Source organism: Watersipora subatra, chromosome 9 (assembly GCF_963576615.1).
Source record: "Watersipora subatra chromosome 9, tzWatSuba1.1, whole genome shotgun sequence".
NCBI lineage: Eukaryota > Metazoa > Bryozoa > Gymnolaemata > Cheilostomatida > Watersiporidae > Watersipora > Watersipora subatra.
In genome coordinates, this window is record NC_088716.1 from 11,955,819 (window position 1) to 11,978,578 (window position 22,760).

General features: G+C 35.9%; 1 protein-coding gene across 2 annotated transcripts in view; it reads right to left on the reverse strand.

The window, feature by feature from the left end:
• The window catches only part of LOC137403984 (transcription factor E2F7-like), a 34,538-nt gene that overhangs the window by 8,900 nt on the left and 2,878 nt on the right, over positions 1-22,760 (reverse strand). For both annotated transcript variants that reach the window (XM_068090136.1, XM_068090135.1), the window contains exons 4-11: positions 19,558-19,688; positions 18,084-18,249; positions 17,199-17,272; positions 12,812-12,896; positions 10,268-10,411; positions 9,692-9,916; positions 4,857-4,936; positions 327-471 (exon numbers count right to left, since the gene is read on the reverse strand). In XM_068090136.1, the coding sequence (XP_067946237.1) occupies positions 327-471; positions 4,857-4,936; positions 9,692-9,916; positions 10,268-10,411; positions 12,812-12,896; positions 17,199-17,272; positions 18,084-18,249; positions 19,558-19,688 (1,050 nt within the window). The remainder of the gene's footprint in view (positions 1-326; positions 472-4,856; positions 4,937-9,691; positions 9,917-10,267; positions 10,412-12,811; positions 12,897-17,198; positions 17,273-18,083; positions 18,250-19,557; positions 19,689-22,760) is intronic.

The following is a 22,760-nucleotide window of genomic DNA, read 5'->3' on the forward strand; positions in this document are numbered from 1 at the left end:
AAAATTAAAACTGAAGAGCTTAGGCAAGTTCAGCCAAGTACAATTAGATTTTGAGGTTGAATGACATTATGAGCAGGTGTCGTTAGCTTAAATGGCAATGTGTATAATACAAGAGAAAATAGTACAACTCTCTTGAGACAGCAACTTTGATTGGATGATTCGTTAAAAATAAAACATGTTTTCTGTCAATATTTTTAGCATTCGCACTGGACCAAAACATGAGCTTTTCAAATCACAACTGCGGGTTATACATGAGTGACTCAAACATGCTAGACACATGCATAGACATGTCAGTCAAACATGCTAAACCCCCATCCCCCATGTACCTTCAGCTTGTATCACTGGGAGTAATGAGATAGTTGAGTATTGATCTTGGGATGCAGACGTGACGACGTTGGTTACTTGATTTGCTTCCATGAAATTGGGAGCCTGACTAGTTGTCACCACCGAAGTTGGTCCTCCAGCAATACCCTACAATATTAATAGCAGGTTGTCATAAACATCAGCCTATGGCCATGGTTAGACTAAAAGCAGTATAGGAACAGGAGAACAGAGAGAAGAAATGAAACATTCAATCTTTTCTCATTTTATTTATTTCTTTGGTTAAAAACACGACGATGCACCTAAACCAGGTCACCTTGCACCGAAACTAGGTCACCTCGCACCTAAACTAGGTCATCTTGCCCCTAAACTGGGTCACCTTGCACCTAAACCCGGTCACATCCAAAACTTGTTTATGCTCTGACAGGTTCAAGTACTTTTTCGGAACATGAAAGTTGACTACTGATAAAAAAGATTGCAGCTTGCGACTCTCTTCTTCGCTGGAACTATAGCAACCACTTTGTTATGGAAACATCTGAAATATAGAATCCATGACAAGTTTTATGAATATCTAGGTGAATTTCTTTGGTCCGATTTTATGACATAATTTTTAAATTTTCCAATTGTAAACTTCCTCGGGTAAATTTTTCTTGTTTCATGAACAATTTTGAAAATAGTCACACTGTGTCACGAAACCTTATCAAGTAAGCGCAGTATGTAAACTTTCTTGACAGTTTAAAGGTTCTTTCATCGGTAGAGCATGACCTCTGACCTCTTGACCAACTCAGCTAGTACACATAATAATTTTAAAAAATGGAGAGCTTGGATATACTGAATAAGCTGAATCATACGGCGGTTTCGTGATGGCGACGATTAACTGTACGTTTTTGAGCTTTTAAGAACTTGTAATCACATTTCCACATATTTTGTACCTACAACACAGCAGAGTAAAACATGGTGAATCTTTTGATACCAAATAACTGCAATGTGAATTTGGTTGCAAGTCAACCTTTAAGAAGTATGAAGAAGGGCGTCACAAGCGCTGCACTTTTACACAATGTAGCAGGATAATAGTGAACCTTGATGACCACTATCACAATGACGCTTGCAGAGGGGTGTCACTAGGAAAGTGTGTGAAAAAATTTCCATATTAGCCCATAGTTTTTTCATCCTTCACTTTTATTTCTTTTAGTTTTTAATTTTTCAATGAACATTTTTAAAACTTCAAAGTACTTAAATTGGAAAGGTTGAGCCGTGAAGTAACGAGGAAATACTGCAATAGCATTTATCTTTTCGTGAAAATTGCCACAAACGCGCAATTCATAAAGGAACTAAATCAGCGGGAAAGAGCCATATCAAACTTGCCAAGTCTAGTAAAATCTATAATTTATCTGCAGTCATACTTCGACTTACAAGCTTAATGCGTTCTGGGGCTGAGCTCGTATGTCAATTTACTTGTGTGTGGGTGCCAATTACAGTCAAACATGGATAACTCGTCCACGGATAGCTCGAACACATGGTTAATTCGAACATTTCCTTTGGTCCGTTCCCACGTAATGATAAATTGCTATAGATAACTCGAACTCAACACTGTTAATTCGAACTGTTTTTTTGCCCAACAGCTACCAAAACGGTTGTTTTCGCTTTAGAAAATCACTTTATTCAAAGCCATAGAGGTAAACTTCATCTTTTCGTAATTCATAAGCGTCGTTATTACCACCATCGGCAAAATATTTTTGTCAACGACTTTTCTAAAAGTTTGGTGAAATTTGATTTATACTGCGATACGATGAAATAGCACGGGCTAGCCGAGTCACACGCGCAAGAATTTTCGCCACGCACATACAAAACAAAAATCGCATGTTGTTTTGTATGTGCGTGGCGAAAATCCTTGAGTGCGTGACTCGGCTAGCCCGTGATGAATAGTTTTCCGACGTTGATTCCGTGTTGAATCAACGTCGGAATGTTGAATGTTTAAAACGTCTTAAAAAATGTTGTAATTAAACGTATACGTTGTCTGAGCTACAAAAAACTATTCATCGTTTGACCTAAACACAGAATACGTGTGTACATTCAATAAGTATCTATTAAAAAAGCGTGAGTGATATAGAATGTACCGTAAAACCTCGTAAAACTTCTAATTGAACTGCCTCGGAGTGTTGCTCTTAACGAATCCCAGGTAAAGTAAGGTAATCTGCATAAACTTCAAGAAAAAACGGCAAAATTGATCGTGGGTAAAACCCCAAAAGAAAAAAATGTCTTTTCTTTTGAGCATTTCAACAACGATCAAGTTTTGCCAATGTCAATCTGAAAAACGTCCTGGCAATAACATCACCTCAAACAACAAACCAATCTCAAGTGATAGAAAAATCTCTATACTTTTTCTTGAAAACGTTTTAAACTTTACATTAGAAGCATTTAATTTGAAACAAGCCATTTGTGCTTTTGATTTATATTATAGTTTGTATATGTACATGTATCTACTAACAAATAAGTAAATATATGGACTTGTGACAGTGCTCTGATAACTTGAATGCTCTGATAATTCGTACACTTTTGCTCGGTCCCTTGAAGTTTGAGTTATCCATGTTTGACTGTATTTATATATAGAACAATTAAATATATATTGATTGGTTCCCGTACTATAAAAACCGCAAACAAAAACACCTAAAACAAGATATTGTAACAGAAAAAACATGTTGGTTATTATCCTAACTTATCACATGCTTTCAAAAAGCAACAAATACAAGGAAATGTGATTAATTAAAATGTAAAATTAAATAGATGCAATAGCAACTAACGCTAGCATTTGCCAGGGAGGGAGAGATACGTTATCCTTCATTACAACAGTTGACTTGGATAAATTTGGATTCTGATGCTCAGACTTGAAAGCAAACTTTCATTTTAAACTTGACGTAATTAAAATTTCTTGGTCGTTCTCAGCTTTAAGTTTCTCGCAGCTTAGCTAATTTTTCTTTTGTTTCGCTCCCACGATCAGCCGGACGTTTTAAGAAAAACCTATCTACGGACATTTGCCCTGTCGCCCTTTCAACATGTTACGAAAAGGACGAACACAGTTGCCGTCACAAAGGGCTAATGCATGACCACTAGCCAACATATCCGTATGTCTATTTTTATATTGTTGATAGATAGCACCGGCCTTTTCACATTGTATCATTTCAGTCACGCTGTCGCCTGCCAATTGTTTGTCTTTTATCCAAAACCTGAGCAGTCTCTTCATCTCGTAGTGAAGATCGCTGCGCCGTTTAGAAACTATGGTTAGTCCTTTTGGAAACTTAATGCCCTGAATATAATCCTTCTGTTTGATAATTGTGCATATTGTGGATGTATTTCTGTCATATTGCTGAGCTAGCTCAATCACGCATACACAATTCTCATATTTTTTGATAATTTCACGTTTAATATCAATTGTCATCAATCGCTTTTTTTTTTGCATTCTCCTTCATTGTACCGGTTGGCTTTCGGTCTACGCACAGTACTTTTAATTCACATAGTTCTGCACTGAAAAACGCGCACACAAAAAAACGGTGCAAAAGTATAACCTAGGTGGTTGAAAAATACAGAGTGATGTTGTTCTCGGAAGACACCTCCGACATACTTGGCCCCTAACTCGTGTGCTCGTACCTCAAACATGGCTCAAAATGTTAGTACTAAAACTTGCTTAAAAGCTGGCTCGTATATCAAGCTTCTCATATGTTGGGGCACTCTTAAGTCGAAATACGACTGTAATCTTTTAAAGCATACTACAACATGCCGTTTAACCAAATGAGAATACAAATCCAAAGTCCAAACTAAAATAACTGTATTCAAGTGAGCAAGTAATGGTACACTAATGCATTTTATTTTTCTATTTAAAATGAAGCCTTTATTGAATAGATTGACAACTGCCAAGGTAAATCAGCAAGGGATTTATTGGTCAAATTTAGTCACAATGTGTATTATATTAATATGTATTATTCCTAATATATTCTGATAATATATCCCATGGAAAAACTTGCTCTTATCCAAACATCTGCGTTTTGTTTCATATTTGAAATACAAAGACATACAGTATATTGACCAATTAGTAGTTATGAAGAATGGCGCTTATGTGTGTGTGTTAGTTAAGACGAAAAACTGTTTCGCTTTGACATAAAGAAGCAGACGATACATGTGTGACACAGAAGGTAAAATTTACATTTCATGTTAAAATCCCAAATGCCTATAAAGATCTGAATAAAAGCCTTTTGACCAATCAAAGGTGCTCTTTTTTTACCAAAGAATACCCCAGAATACAAACTATAGTCAACAACCATGAAAAATATTGTACATGGAAAATGCAATCTAACTTATTCCTGAAAACAACATAGAACTGACAAGAAAGAGATAGACTACCGTAAAACCTCTAATTGAACGCAACTTTTATTTGAACGCCACCTCCAATTGACTGCCACCATAGAGAGGTTGAAAAATAGAGCGGCATGGCGTTCAATAAGAGGTTTTACGGTATGTTGCAAAGAGGAACACTGAATTACCTGTATGACAACAAAAGGCCTGTGTGTTGATGGAGGAGCAGGGGCTATAAGTCGCTGTTTGACCTTCTTAGCAATGTGTTCTACAAGAAAAAGACCCAAGACTTCACAGACAAGAAGAACACCACTTCACAGACAAGAAGAACACAACTTCACAAAATGTTTTGGAATAGGTTTTATGATTGCAAATTGCAGAAGATTTTAAGCCTGTAAAAAATCTTTAGAATAATTCAAATGATAATCACAGACATTTAAATAATTTGTTTCTATTTTCTTGAAACTTCTGTACTTTACCATAAATCCTTGATTGGAACGCCATGGCGCTCCATTTGTCAACCCTTGCCCTATACTGGAATCATTAGAAAATTGTCCACAAAGTCGTAAAAATAATGACTCGATTACATCAATAACAATTAATTCGTTCATTGTTTCTGTTCGTATCGAAGTCTGTTTTTCAACATTATGTCATAAGGTTTTTTCATTAAAAGCTTTGATTGCAACACTATAAAAATAATTAGTAACTGTATCAGGCTAATAGTAGTTCCACTTTTAATGCTCTCTTGATACTTCGATGTATGTGAGAGAAAGGTTTTCGCATTCACGATGGAAAATGTGCTAATAAGTATTTTAAGGCGATTTTGATTACAGGCGGTCTCTCTTTGTTTGCGTTTGGAGTTTCTATTATAGTGGCATCGGTTAAAAGTTCTGCTAAATTGTTTGGACGCTAATATCGACTAGCTCAGCTGTGCAGAAGATGGGTTGAAATCAGAAGACATTGTGGAAGGTATTAAACAGCCAGAAGAATATGAAATGGTTCCAAACAAAAGCAACAATCAGAACGCAACGGGCCAAACAAACGGTGCTAATATCTTTGTTTTAAAATGTTAATTTTTGTTACTGCGAGTATTATATTTATGGTTTGTTTATGTCACCTGTTTTTGAATACATATTTGTAACATTTGATAGATTACTATTATACAACTTATAATTGTGCAGATTTATAGCATATCATTTGATAGCATGATTGCGGTGATCTGAACTCGGCGTACAATGGATCGACACACTCGTAAGTCATGTTCTATTGCACATAAAAAGCCAGTTTTGGCAGCAAACTAAAACAAATTGCAACGCAGGCTATAAGATCATTGTAGGTTAATTGCAAGCAATAAATAGCAACTGGTAGAGACATGTACATGTATCAGCTCTCTTGTGTATATTCAGAGAGTAGGGGTATGGCAAGTTGGAGGAAAGTTAGCAAATTCCTTGCATCTAAAAGGGTTAATGTCGTACTGCCCGAAGAAGAGCACAAAATACAGGGGACTTTCGATTCGCCCGTGAAAGGGTTAAATTTATCTTCTCAACGCTCTGACAAGGTGTTTGAAAAATACAACGCCACCCTTTATTTGAATGTCATCTCTAATAAAGATTCACTCTAAATGAAGGGTTGAAAAATACAGCGCCATGGCGTTCAGATAAAGGTTAGCAAAGCAAGCAAGTAGTATTCCAGCTAGATTGATAGTTGAGTACTTTTCCAAGCTTACAGGTGATGACCAAGTGAATGCCAAAAAAATTAAAAAAAATTGATAAACCAAATTTTGGAAATGAATACTTAAAAAAACTTTTTTGCCAGTCAACTTAAAAGATCCACTACAAAACCTAGAAAGATCTAGATTCGTCATTTGGCCATAGCTGCACTAGTAGAACATCTTCCCTGAATGACACTGGAGTAACCATTTAAAGAATGTGGTAAACACTGTTTAGCATTTTTAACAAGTATGAAAATACACATTTACATTTGGACTAGTTTTGGCCCTTTATGAATCTCAAATGAAAACTAACCATCCTCAACATAAAAGCATATACGACAACTCCAATAATAATGCAGCTGTGTTTTAATGTAAAGACGGCAGCGAAAGCATAAGAAGACAAGTCCACCGAAAACGTCACTGCCACATGCTCAATGCCACGCTAAATACTATATTGGATAGTCCCTTCTGAAATGTCTGACTAAAATAGGCTTTTATACATAAAAAGTGTTTAGAAATTTTGAAAGGAAGGCTGTATACAGTTGTTACCACTGGGATCATGCTTCTAAAATCTATATTACTGAATCTCACTTTGTCATTATGTGTCTGTCTGTTAGTCTGCGTAATAACCGTATTTCTACATTTTGTGGCCGATTTCATTCAAACTTCACACGCATTTGCTCCATGCATTCTACCAAGTCACTAAAATAGTCGGGTTTCAAAGCCTATGTGTGGCTCCAGACAACCAGCCTCTTGAGTAAAAATGAAAAAATCCCTGGCATCGCCGGCTTTCTGCCAGTTATATTAAGTTGCATTATATGTCGTACTAGGTGAATGCTAGTTATATTATGTTGCATTATATGTCGTACTAGCTGAATGCCAGTTATATTGTGTTGCATTATATGTCGTACTGGCTGAATGCCAGTTATATTGTGTTGCATTATATTTCGTACTAGGTGAATGCCAGTTATATTATGTTGCATTATATTTCATACTAGGTGAATGCTAGTTATATTAAGTTGCATTATATGTCGTACTAGCTGATTGCCAGTTATATTAAGTTGCATTATATGTCGTACTAGCTGAATGCCAGTTATATTATGTTGCATTATATGTCGTACTAGCTGAATGCCAGTTATATTGTGTTGCATTATATGTCGTACTGGCTGAATGCCAGTTATATTGTGTTGCATTATATTTCGTACTAGGTGAATGCCAGTTATATTATGTTGCATTATATTTCATACTAGGTGAATGCTAGTTATATTAAGTTGCATTATATGTCGTACTAGCTGATTGCCAGTTATATTAAGTTGCATTATATGTCGTACTAGCTGAATGCCAGTTATATTATGTTGCATTATATGTCGTACTAGTTGAATGTCAGTTATATTATGTTGCATTATATTTCGTACTAGGTGAATGCTAGTTATATTAAGTTGCATTATATTTCGTACTAGCTGATTGCCAGTTATATTATGTTGCATTATATGTCGTACTAGGTGAATGTCAGTTATATTATGTTGCATTATATTTCGTACTAGGTGAATGCTAGTTATATTAAGTTGCATTATATGTCGTACTAGCTGATTGCCAGTTATATTATGTTGCATTATATTTCGTACTAGGTGAATGTCAGTTATATTATGTTGCATTATAGGTCGTACTAGTTGAATGAAAGACATTGAATGTGTAAGAAAAAAAGTTTTTGCACAGAAAAGTGAACTTATTGACCATCTAACTTTTAAAGGAAGGTGTTAGTTTAATTCTGTGTGTGCTAATTTAGTTTAACTAAGTTTATGCCATATACAGTGAAACTTGGATAACTCAAACTCCATGGGACTGAGCGAAAGAATCAGACAATCAAGAATGTAAGTAAAAATTATTTAGCTTTTCATTTGCGCGACTTTCCCAGCAATTGCGTAGTACTGACAACAACTCGTTGACAACATAAACCGACGATCTTTAAGACTTTTATAGTATTGACAGTGTTGTCCGAAGATTTATTTATAAAATTAGCCTAAAATCACGAAACAATTTTAAATTTTTGTTTGGGAATTTCCAACTTAGAATCAAACATTTTTTTTCTGACATTCGAACTATTTAGTGTCATTATGGCTGTTGTGACTACATGTATTTAGTGTTATTATGGCTTTTGTGAGTACCTTCCGAGTTATAAAACAAAAATTACTTACGTTGATGACATTAAAGCAGATTCAGATTTTTCGTGATTACACAGATTAAAGTAGCAGCACTGACTCTGATGGTGGTGAAAGTAATAGTTTTGTAAGAGTAACGAACATTGTAGAGGATCGTTTTAGCTTCATAGCAATCGTAGCTTCACATAGCTTTAACAATACACAAAGTATAGATACATTGATTTTTTGCATAGCAATATTCGTTAACATGTTGGCAAAATAAAATATATAACACCAATGTTCTAGATAGAGGTTGATTAATTTACTGTAATTCCCTGTTTGCATTCATCTAATGCAGCCTGTACACTCGAATATGATTAATTTATTTTCTCTCCTTAATTTTAACTTTGTCGGTTTTGAATAAAACTGCAATAAAATGAAAAATAATGAAGATAATCCTTAGAGATTTTGTGCAGATGTTCTTCACACTTAGTCTTGCTAGATTCTGTAAAACCACCTTCAAGAGAAGGACACTAGCTTTACCTAAAACTATTAAAACATAGGAAAGATTTTACGAAATAGTCTCCCCTTGATGTATGGTCAGAAATAATGTATCTAATGAACATTTACAACCTAGATGATGGTGTAGTTGAATTCTTTACTTTGTAGGCTTTCAGAAAATGTATGCATTGTCCGGCTTTAATTGATAGCTTTTTGATTTATTGGGAATTAGCCACATGCCTCAATTATCCCTGAAATAGACGGTCATTTGAGAAATTTTTATGGTCGGTACTTGGGTTAAACAATAATTATTGCTTTTAAATTAATATTCATATTTTGCTATCTGAATGAAAATGAAAGAATTACGGGCATTGCATTGTCTAATGTCTTTCTCGCTAATGTGTAGTGAGAAACAAATGGCAACAGAAGGTGGAAAACAGAGCTGCATGGAAGTCAATGATAAAGACCAAACCATAAGACAGTCATTGTCAAAACGACTGACCGAAAGAGAAATATTCAATAGATTTCAACTATTACCCCCGTATAGAGGAAACCGAACTTTGACACACGTTATGAAAAAGTCTATTGTTTTTTGCGAGACTTCCCAGAAGGCACTTGTAATGTTGGAAAGGAATTCTACCTGTAAAGCAAACAATTAGTAAGATAAACGTACCAGCAGCGAGTTTTGAGAGGTTTTTATCCGTCCCAGACATTGTTCGTCTTATCTCCTCGAGATCAGGAGCTTCAACGGTGACTGGGGGAACTTGTTTAGTTGACGTAAGAGCTGCTTTCTCAGCAGCTATATGGGCATCCATCTTTCGCTTTAGCTCCTCCATCTTCATGTCGAGAGTGGTACGGCCAGGTCTTGCAACCTCAACACCCCTCAAGTACTTGTACTCTATGAAATCAGTATACGATTCAGACGTTTCTAGTTAAAGCACATTCTGAGCTTCAATTTGACACCAAGCACAGGCATTATGGTGTAGCAGCTGATTCACAAAATCGCAATTTTTGAAGTTCTAAAAAAATTTATAAAAGGCCCTATCTCAAAAACTGCATAAAAAAATGATTTTTTTGGTCAGTAAGCACCTATCCTCCAAACAGCGAGCAAAATTTTATCTTTATGTCCTTTTTGAGTCACAAGGAGTTTTTTGGTACACTCGAAGCATACTCCTGCCTTAATTATCAGAAAAATGGCACAATAATCACTGGTTTCAGTCTTACAAGGGTATGTCTGTAACAAATTTACCTTCAAGGGTAGACAACTCCTCGACGTCAGGCCCGATATAAGAGAACGCAGGTTTCCTGCCTCTCAGCTCCGTCACATGCACTTTGCAGATCAAGTTTATGCTAGCAAGAATGTTGGCAATGTCATAGAGTCGCCGTATTTTAGCTAAAACAGACCAGAGGCTATACATGATAACACCTCAGACTAAAAAAGTCGACAAACTGAAGTATTTCTTTGCTACTAAAATGGTGTGAGGTAAGAGAGACACAAATAACATTGTTGCAAAACGGGCAAAACCATTGCTATACGACTTCGTTTTACACTTTATCTAACATTCGCGGTCAATAAAAAAATGATAGCTAAACCAGCCAAGGTTTTCAGTTGATAACAATGAAAAGTTGTGAGCCACTTTTCATGTTAGCTTCTTACTTTGCACCATGAAATGTAATTCTCAAAATGAGTGAAGCTACCAGACAGTTTACAGAATGGTGTACCATACCATGTAAAGTTTAATCATGGATCTACATTCTATTAAAGGTCGACTTGCAACAAAATTCACATTACAGTTATTTGGTATCAAAAGATTCACCATGTCTTACTCTGCTGTGTTGTAGGTGCAAAATATGTGGAAATGTGATTACAAGCTCTTAAAAGCTCAAAAACGAACAGTTAATCGCAGCCACAAGAGACCGTCGTAGATTGGATTCTCTTACAAACACTTCGGGTTTTACCGAAGACCCCGTGTCAAATATAGATGCGAGCTACTTTACAGTTTTGATTCGGCCTGGTCTAATCGGCATGTCGTAATCTGATCATGTGACCCAATACTTCGCAAATAATTTTTGCAGCACTTTTCGATTATCACAGGTGACCAACAGACTCATCACGATTATCAGACAATGATATGTACTCCGAAGTAAGGTTAAAAAGTTAAATGAATTTTTACGGTAAGTTATAAGATATCACTGCTAAAAGTGACAGCATTACAATGACGATAAAACAGATGCGTAAGAACAATAGACATGGTTTTATTGAATGCGTGAAGTATATTTGTGAAAATATTTTGACGAATAAGGTTGCATGAAAGTGTAAACAGAAACCATCTCTCACAAATGCGTCACATTTGAGCCGTTTTGGAAAGAGAATCCAAACTACGGCGGTCTCGTGCGGCTGCTGCGAATAACTGTTGGTTTTTGAACTTTTAAGAGCTTGTAATCACATTTCCACATATTTAGCACCTACAGCACAACAGAGAAAGACATGGTGAATCTTATTATACCAAATAACTGTAAAGTGAATTTTGTTGCAAGTCAACCTTTAAAGTTAAATCATGGATCTACATTCTATTAAGGATTTCGCAAATGTCCTGGCGGATATTTTTAGTCGGATTTGAAGACATCATTTTAAGTCTTGAGATTGTAAATTTTCTTGATCAAATTTTTCTTGGTTTTTAGCAGCTTCGGAAATAATCACACGGTTTCTTGAAATTCTCAGGTTAAGTAAGCAAAGCATGTAAACTTTCTTGACCGTTAAAAAATCCTTTCATCGGTAAATCATGACCTCTTGACCAACTCAAAAAGTACACAAAAGAATGTTAAATGAATAGAGAAGTTGGATGCACTGAAGAAGCTCGGATCTTTAGGCCTACAAGGAAGTTGATACTGTTTTATTGAGGACATTTTTTAGTATTCCTCCCCTCCAGTTGGTCTGTTTTTGTAATCTAGTTTTTTTGGTTAGTAGTGTTTTTGTAGTTAGCTTTTCAGTAAGTTACAAGCAAGAGTCACACTTCGATTGGAGTATGGCCAGCTGTGACCTATTTCCCGCAGCACGTGTCACACATCAGTTCTTATGCCAGCAATGTTAAGATTTAATTACTACTAGTGATATTAAAGAACTAACGGTTGACGAGTTAGTAGCAATTTTACTAGAGCTGAATCGCGGCTACTAAGAAGATCAACAATTTTATGCAATCATTTCAGTTATAGACTCTCTTTCACACCTACTGATATTAATAACACATTTAAAACAAACAATTAAATTTAAATATTCTGGTACATCAAACAAAGAGAGAGCCGTAAAATCTAAAAGGATATCTTAAGTAGGTGCAACACCATGTTTTGAACATTCAATGTGATAATGGAGACATCATACTAGTGGTACAGTACTTGCTCAAGTGAACCTTTTATTTTTAGCAAATAAATTCCTAGAACAAATGTAAGAACAAGACACACACTACAAAGTTCCATTTTTAATCCTGTAAACCTTACTATGAGTGAAATCAACTCACCAATTCTCTCATTGTATCAGTTTAACGACAGCATCAATTCGTGTACTGTTCAAACTCCATCATTCCATATCGATGTTGATTTTAAATTTATGATTAAATATTGCCAGCATCATTTTAGCCAAATTTCAACGCTTGCCTCTAAAGTTTTAAATTTCGTTTTATAGTCATATTGCTTAAAAACCAATGCTTTACACATACAGATATCAGAGAATTTGAATTTTTAAATTTACCAATATTTTGATAAAAATGTTATTTGTTGAAGACAATGAAGAGCTCACTTTTAAACTGAGAGTTCGTCTGCTTCGTTTCCACCATTGGATCTCCGAGTAGAATCTTAGCGGCCATGTCAAGGTTAATCGTCTTCTAAAGAATAAAGTGTATAAAAAAGTAGAATATAGACGCGGCCAAATCAAAGATTTAATTCATCTGAGAACCATATCTGGCCTCTTATTGGAGGAGCTTTATAAATAAAAAAACACCCACAAAAATAACAAAGTCACGCTAAATAACTGCACCAGAGTCTTCATAGGTAAGCTTGTCAACTAGTCAACTACATCAACTAGTAGTGGTCTATAGTTATTCTCTATAATCTATAGCTCTTGTCTATAGCTCTTGTCTATAGTTCTGATCTTAAGTTCTAGTCTATAATCTATAGTTCTAATCTAAAGTTCTAGTCTATAATCTATAATTCTAATCTATAGTCCTAGTCTATAATCTATAGTTCTTGTCTATAGTTCTACTCTAAAGCTCTAGTCTATAATCTATTGTTCTTGTCTACAGTTCTAATCTATAGTTCTAGTCTATAATCTATAGTTCTAATCTATAGTTCTAGTCTATAATCTATAGTTCTTGTCTATAGTTCTACTCTAAAGTTCTAGTCTATAATCTATAGTTCTTGACGACAGTTCTAATCTATAGTTCTAGTCTATAATCTATAGTTCTTGTTGATAGTCTAGTTCTTTTCTGAAGTCTATAAATTAGCCTATAGTTACAGTCTATAGTTCTAGTCTATGGTCTACAGAGTATGTCCCAATAAATGCAAAGCAAGTGCAAAAATTTGTAATACTACTTGGTGAATAAAATTGCCTGACACATTAATGAAACTTGTCACAAATTCAACAAAATTACGTAATTATTCTATTACCAGCTATGCATCAGCTAGACAAGTCTTCACAACGGTAACACAGCTCATGATAAAGAGCCGTAATAGAGACAGTTTGTAAACATTTTCAATATAGCAAGAGATGGCTGGTGTAACCTGCAACGTCTTGATGGAAGATTGGCATCACTTAAATGGTTTTTGAAATCAATTCATCAACACTTGTTGAAAGCATCTAATAAAATTGATACCTTTACATACCAAAATACAGATAAAGAAGCTCCACAAACAACATTCTCACTGACTATGACTTCTCACTAAGTTGAGAGAATCTAATATAATGGTCTAGGTGCTATAACAACAGACACCACAAAAGATGTTTAATAGGCATTTATATTATTACATATTTTTATTTATTACAAATATATTGGTTATTAATATTTATTATTACTATTTATAGCTATTAGCACTCTTTATCCCAAGTTGCCTCAAAACTGTGATTTGATCCACTCACATGCTATCAGTTCATCTACCTAGGGAATACGTTATATTTCATATACTCCATCATTATCAGAAACTTTCACAAAGCCATCTGCACAATTCCTCCAATAACCATCTCCGATAAAACCTCTATTTGAACTCCACCTTTATTTGAGAGCCACTCTAGAAGGTTGAAAAATAAAACTTTACACTTTAATTGAACCCTACCTCTATTTAACCACCACTTTGACATTCTTGGATCTTTACGAACCCATCATAGCAAGTGATCAGTAAAAAGTGTCTACAAAATCGTATTAATAATGACTCGATTACATCAATAATTATTAATTATTTTGCTGTTTCTGTCCGTATCGAAGCCCATTTTCTAACTCTAAAGCTTCACAATTTTTTGTTAAATCTTTGAAAGGGACACCGTAGAAATAATTAGTAACTATATCAGACTAATAATAGTAATTCCTTGTTTAACGCAGTCTTGATACTTGGAAGTATGTGAAAAACTTTAACATTTACGATGGAATCTGTACTACTATGCCGAGGCTAAAACTCTTGACTAGCACGCCATGCCCCACCAACGCATGCCTGCATGCGCAAGATTGTGCAACGCATGTGCAAGATTACACGTGGGTTTTTTTTTATTTGCGTGACAAGTGTATTCTAAATAGCAACATGCAAAAATTGTGTTTGGACGCCTATCAACTAGTTCATCAGTGCAAAAAAGAGTTGAGGTCAGAAGACAGTGCGGAAGGTATTGAACAGCCAGAAGGGGTCCAAACGAAAGCAGCAAACAGAACGCAATTAGCTGAGCAAACAACGCAAATATGTTTGTTAAAACTATCTCCCAAAAATTCTGACGAGCTATTTGAAAAATACAACACCACCCTCTATTTGAACGCCACCTCTAATAAAGCCCACTTTAGGAAAAGGATTGAAAAATAGAGCACCATGGCGTCCAAATAGAGGTTATAAGGTATATCTCAAGCCTATGTCACTTGCCCTTTGTGTCAGTTTCTAGGTCACAGTTGGTTTTGTGTTTTTTTTGTTGTCTTTACATGCCGGGTTCAGTATGAGAAATCTTTTGTAAGGCATAAAAACAAAAAATCAAAAACTAAAAGTGACCTAGACACCTAGAGAGTATGACACAAAAGGCAAGTGACATAGGCTTGAGATATAGACGATTATTGGAAGAACTGTGCAGATGGCTACATTGACTTTCAGTCCATTAAGAGGAAATTCCCTCGTAGAGAAACCACATAAACAGAATTTCAAAATTGGGTGCATATCCATGTTGGTGTTCTTTATTCCCCTGTACTGTTATAGTGTGTGTGAACCTTAGGCACAAAACTCTTGCCATTTATCCAATGTTTAAGACTGTCTTCTCCATATGATCAAAACAAAATAAGTTGGACTAGTTTAACTACAAACCAGTAAATTACCGGCTACTGACTAATCCATGTAATTAACACTGTAACTCTGTTTGGTGAAACCTCTTAAAATGACCGATCTCAGACTCCTAGCCATCCTGACATAAAATGACAGACAATGTTTGCTACCAATACCTTACCTTGTGAATTGTTTAACTGCCATTGAAATTTTTAGTTTAGAAATCCTGAGTGCGCCTCTAGCTTCTTTGTTTTTATTCATCAATAGTAAATTCATATATTTTAAATTTATTTCTTGTTTGCTGAATTTGATTGGTGTGCGTCTTGAAAACCCTGTAGATAACTTTCCCTGGATATGCAATATCTAAAGCACTCGTATTAGCAGTGGATTAACAGTAAAGTTATTTAAAAGCTTGAAATTCACTTCAATTGATATACCAATAATTTGAATCAACTGAACTCACATCTGTTTCTATTTAAATGGTTGCCATTGGAAAATCTCTCTAAATACCAAATTTTAAATACATAAGGGTCAAATAGGATAATAGCTTCGAAATATTACATAATATTCTTAATATTTGTAATTGTTTTGTAGAAATTGCTTAAAGGTTGACTTGCGACAAAATTCACATTACAGTTATTTGGTATTAAAAGATTCACCATGTTTTACTCTGCTGTGTTGTTGGTGCAAAGTATGTGGAAATGTGACTACAAGCTCTTAAAAGCTCAAAAACGAACAATTAATCGTCGCCATCACAAAACCGCCGTAGATCAGAATCAGTTTATTTCTCTGACGTAGTCAATCCATTTGGTTATAATTTTGACACCTGATGTTCTCACATGAATTGAAAGGCCAATACAAGTCTCAATATAATATGTCTCGTAGCACTAGTTTATGACAAACACTTTGTGTTTTACCGAAGAGCCCTTACCAAATATAGAGGTTCGCTAGTTTACAGTTTTGTTTCGGCTTAGTCTAATCGTCTAGTCATAATCTGATCATGTGACCCATACTTCCTGCCAAACAGCGCGAATAATTTCTGCAGCTTATATCTGCTATCACAGGTGACCAACAGGCTCGTCATGTTCATCAGAGGATGATATGCACTCCTTCGAGCTAAGGTTAACAATAGGTGTCCCATATTCATACTATTTATTATTGCCCACTAGCAGTACGCCTGGTGAGGCCCCGGAATTATATCATTTTCAATCAAACAACCTGCAGGTGGGTGCTTAAGTGGCTGGTTCTCAGGAACCATATGGTGTTTTGAAATCAAATATTTTTAGCGAGATGGATGGCGGAAAGCAAGGAACATGCGTGTGAAATTTGGATAAAATCGGCTAAAAACTGCGGAAACGCATAGCGTTAATGTAGACCAGCACACACACATGTTTCAACACAATGACAATATGGCATTTATTGATACATATTGCAAAACAGATGATGCTAGTAGTGATCATCTTCAAAGATTCCTGATTAAGTGAGCCAGAAAAATAATGCCATAGGCTAGAGAAAAGGTTCTAACTTCAAGCATGGAATCTGCAAATATCGACAGTTACCTGACAATCGTATTCTGAGCAGATAATTCCAACTGATTATACATTACATTTATAAAAACCTGTTAATGATCCATAGAGTTATTACTTACATAGACAAGAGAGAGATACAAGATGTCTAGTACTTACTGTACGGCCTGTGAGGAACAGCATGAGAAACTTCTGACTCAACACTCCCAGTGATCTCTCCTTTTTGTGCGAGTCTGCAAGGTTAAACACCAGGTCAAATATTGATTATATATAATCATATAAAAACCTGTGAAAAAACTTTCTTGTCAAGCTGAAACAAACCTGGAGAGAGAAACGTCATCGAATTGCTTGCACATGCGCTCGTTCGTGAAAACGTCGCCATATTTGTAGACAGACAATCATCGTTCTCATTCAACTTATGTTTTTATAACATTTTTGGTGTAATTTTTATACTATATCGAGATTCTCTGAAGAAACGTTCGAAAAAAAGAAGTTCCGTGTTTTCAGTGGTAAAAGTTTTCTACAAAGATGGCGGACAACGATAGAATGACATCACACAAAAAACGAAGTATTAACAAGTTCACATGATAGAATCTGAGGTAAGCGCTACAATACAGTTATATCATCCCTATAGTTAATCTGTAATTAAATGCCCTATATGGAATATTTAGCAAATCACAGATGGCTTTGATATGACTAGAATTTAGTAAAGACATGTTAACAATGTCATGAGTGCTTTGCTGTTTAACAATGCACTAAGTATTCCTCCGTGTAATCCATAAGCTTCGTGCACTCAGCGAAATGACCATAGGGTCTAGGAACTTCCATTACTTCCTTACATTAATTGGCTCTCCACTACTGAGTACGCAGTTTCACTTTAATGCAACACTTCCACTTTCCACACTTTTGTGTGGCTTGCAGAAATAAAAAAAAATGTCCTACTGAGAATGGGCAGGCACTAACACAAGACTTGGAATCTACAAGTCTATCGCTGTCACATGGTTATCTTTTAAACTAGACAAAAAAACAAGATTTGACCCAAACCTCCGAACTGATCCATATACTGCCGGTACTTGGGATGTTCCAACACAGCCTCGTACTCCGACTGCGTGCTTCCATCACTTCTACACTTCCTGCCGTACAGTCGTGCAACCTCCAACTCCTTGATGAGCTCCAATTGTTTAGCAACTTTTTCCCCCTCAGCATAATGCTACAGCAGGTATCAGCAAGTGCTTTCCCCCAGTGTTCCACATGTCATACAGTAGGTGAGTTTAGAATTATGCCAGTATACTTGAGAGCCATTCCATCACTGATAGCATGTAAATCAAGTATAGCATGTCTCTACCAAATGCTTGTTTCTATTAAAACGAACCTAGATATTTTTTCTATACACTTTACTGAATAATAAGAGAAGTTGTTGTGTAATGCTTTCACCTTTGGTAACATCGAACAGAGTGGTTATATATAAAAACAATGAAGGACAAAAGAATGGAAAGGATAAGGCTCCCGTGAGAATCTGTCAATCACAATACCCTATTGCAGGGCTGTCAATACCATATAAAACAACCAGCAGCTGTAACAGCAATTAATATACCGATATTAGCTGCCTATCAACAGTAATAAATCATTTCAAACACCTCACGAGTAACTCTCTAGAATATGCCCGAAAAATACTTGTCATTGACAGCACGGCGAGACAAATCGTCATTGAGGCGTGTGTGTACCAATAAACTAGCTATCCTCTATTCGCAATGATGTAATCAATACAAACATTATGCTAATGGCTAAAGAAAAACTTGTGAACAAATTAAAAACATTTTTCAGCATTTCCAATCACTTCTGTTATGTAGCAAGAGGTCCATTATCGTGGCCGACAAACATTAATGGAGGCCACAGGCTGTTTTTGGATGTATTGCATTGTAAAGTCATATTTGTTTCCGTCATCAAGAAAACCTGTACAAGTTCTCACATAGCATTATATACCCTAAACATCACAAGATCTACCCAGAGCCGTATAGCTTCAGAGTCCCGTGACCAACAGAGGCGTATATGAGAGCTCGCTCGTTTCCAAACAAACAGGCCACGCCCACTACTTGTATATAACTTATAATGGAGAGGCCGCAACATTAACCAACAAAATTACTCCCAATGGCAGTCACTCTAAAATTGATTGTTGTATTATACACCATTTAAAAGAGGACAAAATTCCCTACAAGAAGCTACCAATAATTTTTTGTAAAAAATTAAGTAAATGCAAAAAGAGCGGTATTGAGACTGAGGTAAGAATAATCTATAAAAGATCAGCATGTCGATCGGGTTTGTTTGGAAACAGGCGTTTTTGTTTCCGGTTTTGGTAGCGGGACTCTGTGAAGCTATACGGCTCTGGATCTACCCATACTCCTTCAACTGTTAGGAGCACATGGTTGGAGCCTGAATGTCATACGCATACCATGTATAGGAAATGAATCCAAAATAGCTAAACCAACTAGGACTGTGTATCAGTCTAATCTACACTCACTTTGAGTTTGACGAGGGTGGCATTCAGATTCGTCATTCCATGCCAGAGATATCTGTTCTTCGCCCGACGGCTCATGATTTCAACGCTTTCCAGCACATTTACTATGTCATAAATACGTCTGCGTTCCGTGCCTGCAATGTAAAAATAATCTCATAATCTCACTTGTAAGACAACGAGCTCTCCCAAAATATTGCAATGACAGACTGTGCAGTCAGTCAGCTCCACCAGCAACATCAATTTAACCTCGTGTAACATATCAAGTATTCGGATAAAATTTTAATAAGACAATTTAAAAGACTGAAACAACAGTGGCACAAATTATTTAGTAGATTCGCTCAGTGTTTATCATTTGACGCTGAAGCAAACAAACTTTACGAGGTCTTTGTACAGGTGAACATCGTACGAAATACATTAACGTAAAATTAATGTAAATACATGTAAAAGCATTAAAAAGCATACAAACTTGGTGAGATTGTACACAAACATTACATAATTTTATTTACAATTCCTTGGATGCACATAGTTGGATGCACATTAATAAGCATTATTCCAAAAATACAACGACTTTTATCCTTAAAGGTTGACTTGCGAAAGAAAAAATGATGTTTATATGTCTACTATATATATACACTATACAACTTCCACGGTATTGTAGTTCGTCATGATAGATTGTCAGATGTGTCGACTATAGGAATAGGTCGGAATAGGTAGCTGCGCTGTTGTTCATATATTCTTGGAAGGCGATCGACCAGTGCAGGTGTTACAGCGTCGGTCCACCAATCTGAATATCACGAGTTGGAGTATTGTTGAAAGTTATCTTTTATCTTAAAGGTTGACTTGCAACAAAATTCACATTACAGTTATTTGATATGAAAACATTCACCATGTGGGGGTCCCACCACACAAAGTTGTCGTCAGAATAGTCACTTTTAAAATCACTGTCGTCACTTTTAAAATCACTGTCGTCACTTTTAAAATCACTGTCGTCACTTTCAAAATCAGTCACCTTTTTCAAGTTGGTAACCAAAACAACCTCTTTCTTCACATTTGCTAGTTTAATACAAATATCCATTCTGGTGGCACTGGGTTGCGTTAAAAACCTGAAACTTGCTCAGTTTGAACTTCTGCTAACCAAAAGCATGGCTCAACCAGCGACCTTCACAAACTTATTAGTGATGTTTGGGATCGTTGCTGATTACTCCGCGAAGAGTGACAGCCGTCTTAGGTTTTTAGGGCTACATTTCTTGTACTGAAAATAGACCGAGATTGTCTTTCATAATCACTGTCAGTCACAGACTTGGAAACGTATTTGCTGTCAATGTCTGGCATTTCATTGCTGTTTACTTTAATTATATGGCAGTCTATAAATGCTGGGCCAGATGCTTCAAACACAAACTAGTAAAGTTTCGGTTGAACGTGTTGATTTAAGGACAAATAATAAGTTAGTAAAGGTACGGCTACACGTAACAAATTTTTCGTGGGTTCTAACCAAAATCACGAAATGATTGAAACGCACAGAATTATTCGGCGCTGCTAGAATCGTGCTAGCGAGCACGATTGCAGCTTTTGCAATTAGTATAGTCCAAGAGACGTATAATGACACACAATAAAAGTATAAGTGCAATTCAACATAGTACACACGATGCAACTGCTTAAATTGCGTTATTGTATGTATTTATTGTTTAGACGCTATAGCTACAAATTGTTTATTTTTCAATTATATTTCCTTTTTAGCAGCAAAAGTTTTGTAGTAGAAAATGTTGCCATCTTTAGCGCAATCAAGTCGGTTGCATCGTATTTACTATGGTGAATTTCCGAAATATTTTTCTTGGGAGTGGAATTATGTTCTCGGACTACATATATCTTAAAATTTGCTAGAGTCGTGCTCGCTAACCAACAATAGCGCAACTTAAACAGTTACATCGTGTGTTCTCTGTTGAATTGCTTTCGTACTTTTATTGTGTGTCGTGATACATGTCTTGGACTATACTAATTGTTAAAGCTGCTAGAATCGTGCTCGCTAGTAATTTGTTTAATCTGTTAAAAGCGTTTCGTCGACCAACTCGGTGGGCATGCACAGCTCAAATAATTCTGTGAATTTCGACCGATTAATTCTGCGTTTCTCGTGATTTCGGCCAGAACTCAGAACCAACGAAAAGTTCGTTACGTCTAGCCATACCTTTAGTAATCCTACTTACACAATCATCGTCACCTACATTGATAAATGGTCGTCTCGTCTGTCACTTTTTAAATATCCCTGTCGTCGGGTCATCAGAATCGTCACAAAACATGGGAACATGGGAGGACCCCCTCATGTCTTACTCTGTTATGTTGCAGGTGCAAAATATGTAGAAATGTGATTACAAGCTCTTAAAAGCTCAAAAACGAACAGTTAATCAAAACGAAACTGCCAGCTTCGTGATGCCTATGGCAGTTTCGTTTTGATTAACTGTTCGTTTTAGAGCTTTTAAGAGCTTGTAATCACACTTTCACATATTTTTGCGCCTACAACACAACAGAGTAAGACATGGTGACTAGTACTACGGTAAGTTTTATATTGAGTTTTATATTGAGCTTTGTATTGACCTTTCAATTCACGTGAGATTATACAACCAAATTTTGTGGTTACGTCATCGAAATATAGAGATTCCAATCTACGCCGGCTTTTCGTTTTTGAGCTTTTAAGAGCTTGTAATCACATTTCTACATATTTTGCACCTGCAACACAACAGAGTAAGACATGATGAATCTTTTCATATCAAACAACTGTAATGTGAATTTTGTTGCATGTCAACCTTTAAGATAAAAGATAACTTTCAACAATACTCCAACTCGTGACATTCAGATTGGTGGACCGACGCTGTAACACCTGCACCGGTCGATCGCCTTCCAAGAATATATATGAACAACAGAGCAGCTACCTATTCTCTGTTTTGTCGACACATCTGACAATCTATCATGACGAACTACAATATCGTGGAAGTTGTATAGTGTACATATATAGTAGACATATAAACATCATTTTTTCTTTCGCAAGTGCGGCGAGATAAACTAACATTAAAATCAAACTAAAGAACTTGCCTGATTTGGCACTTTATATTATATGGAATTTTTTATGTAGTACGAAGCAAAAACTTCACATAAACTCTCTGCATTATCTGGAATTGACGTTATATGAGGTATATAATACAGGAGCGTCTACC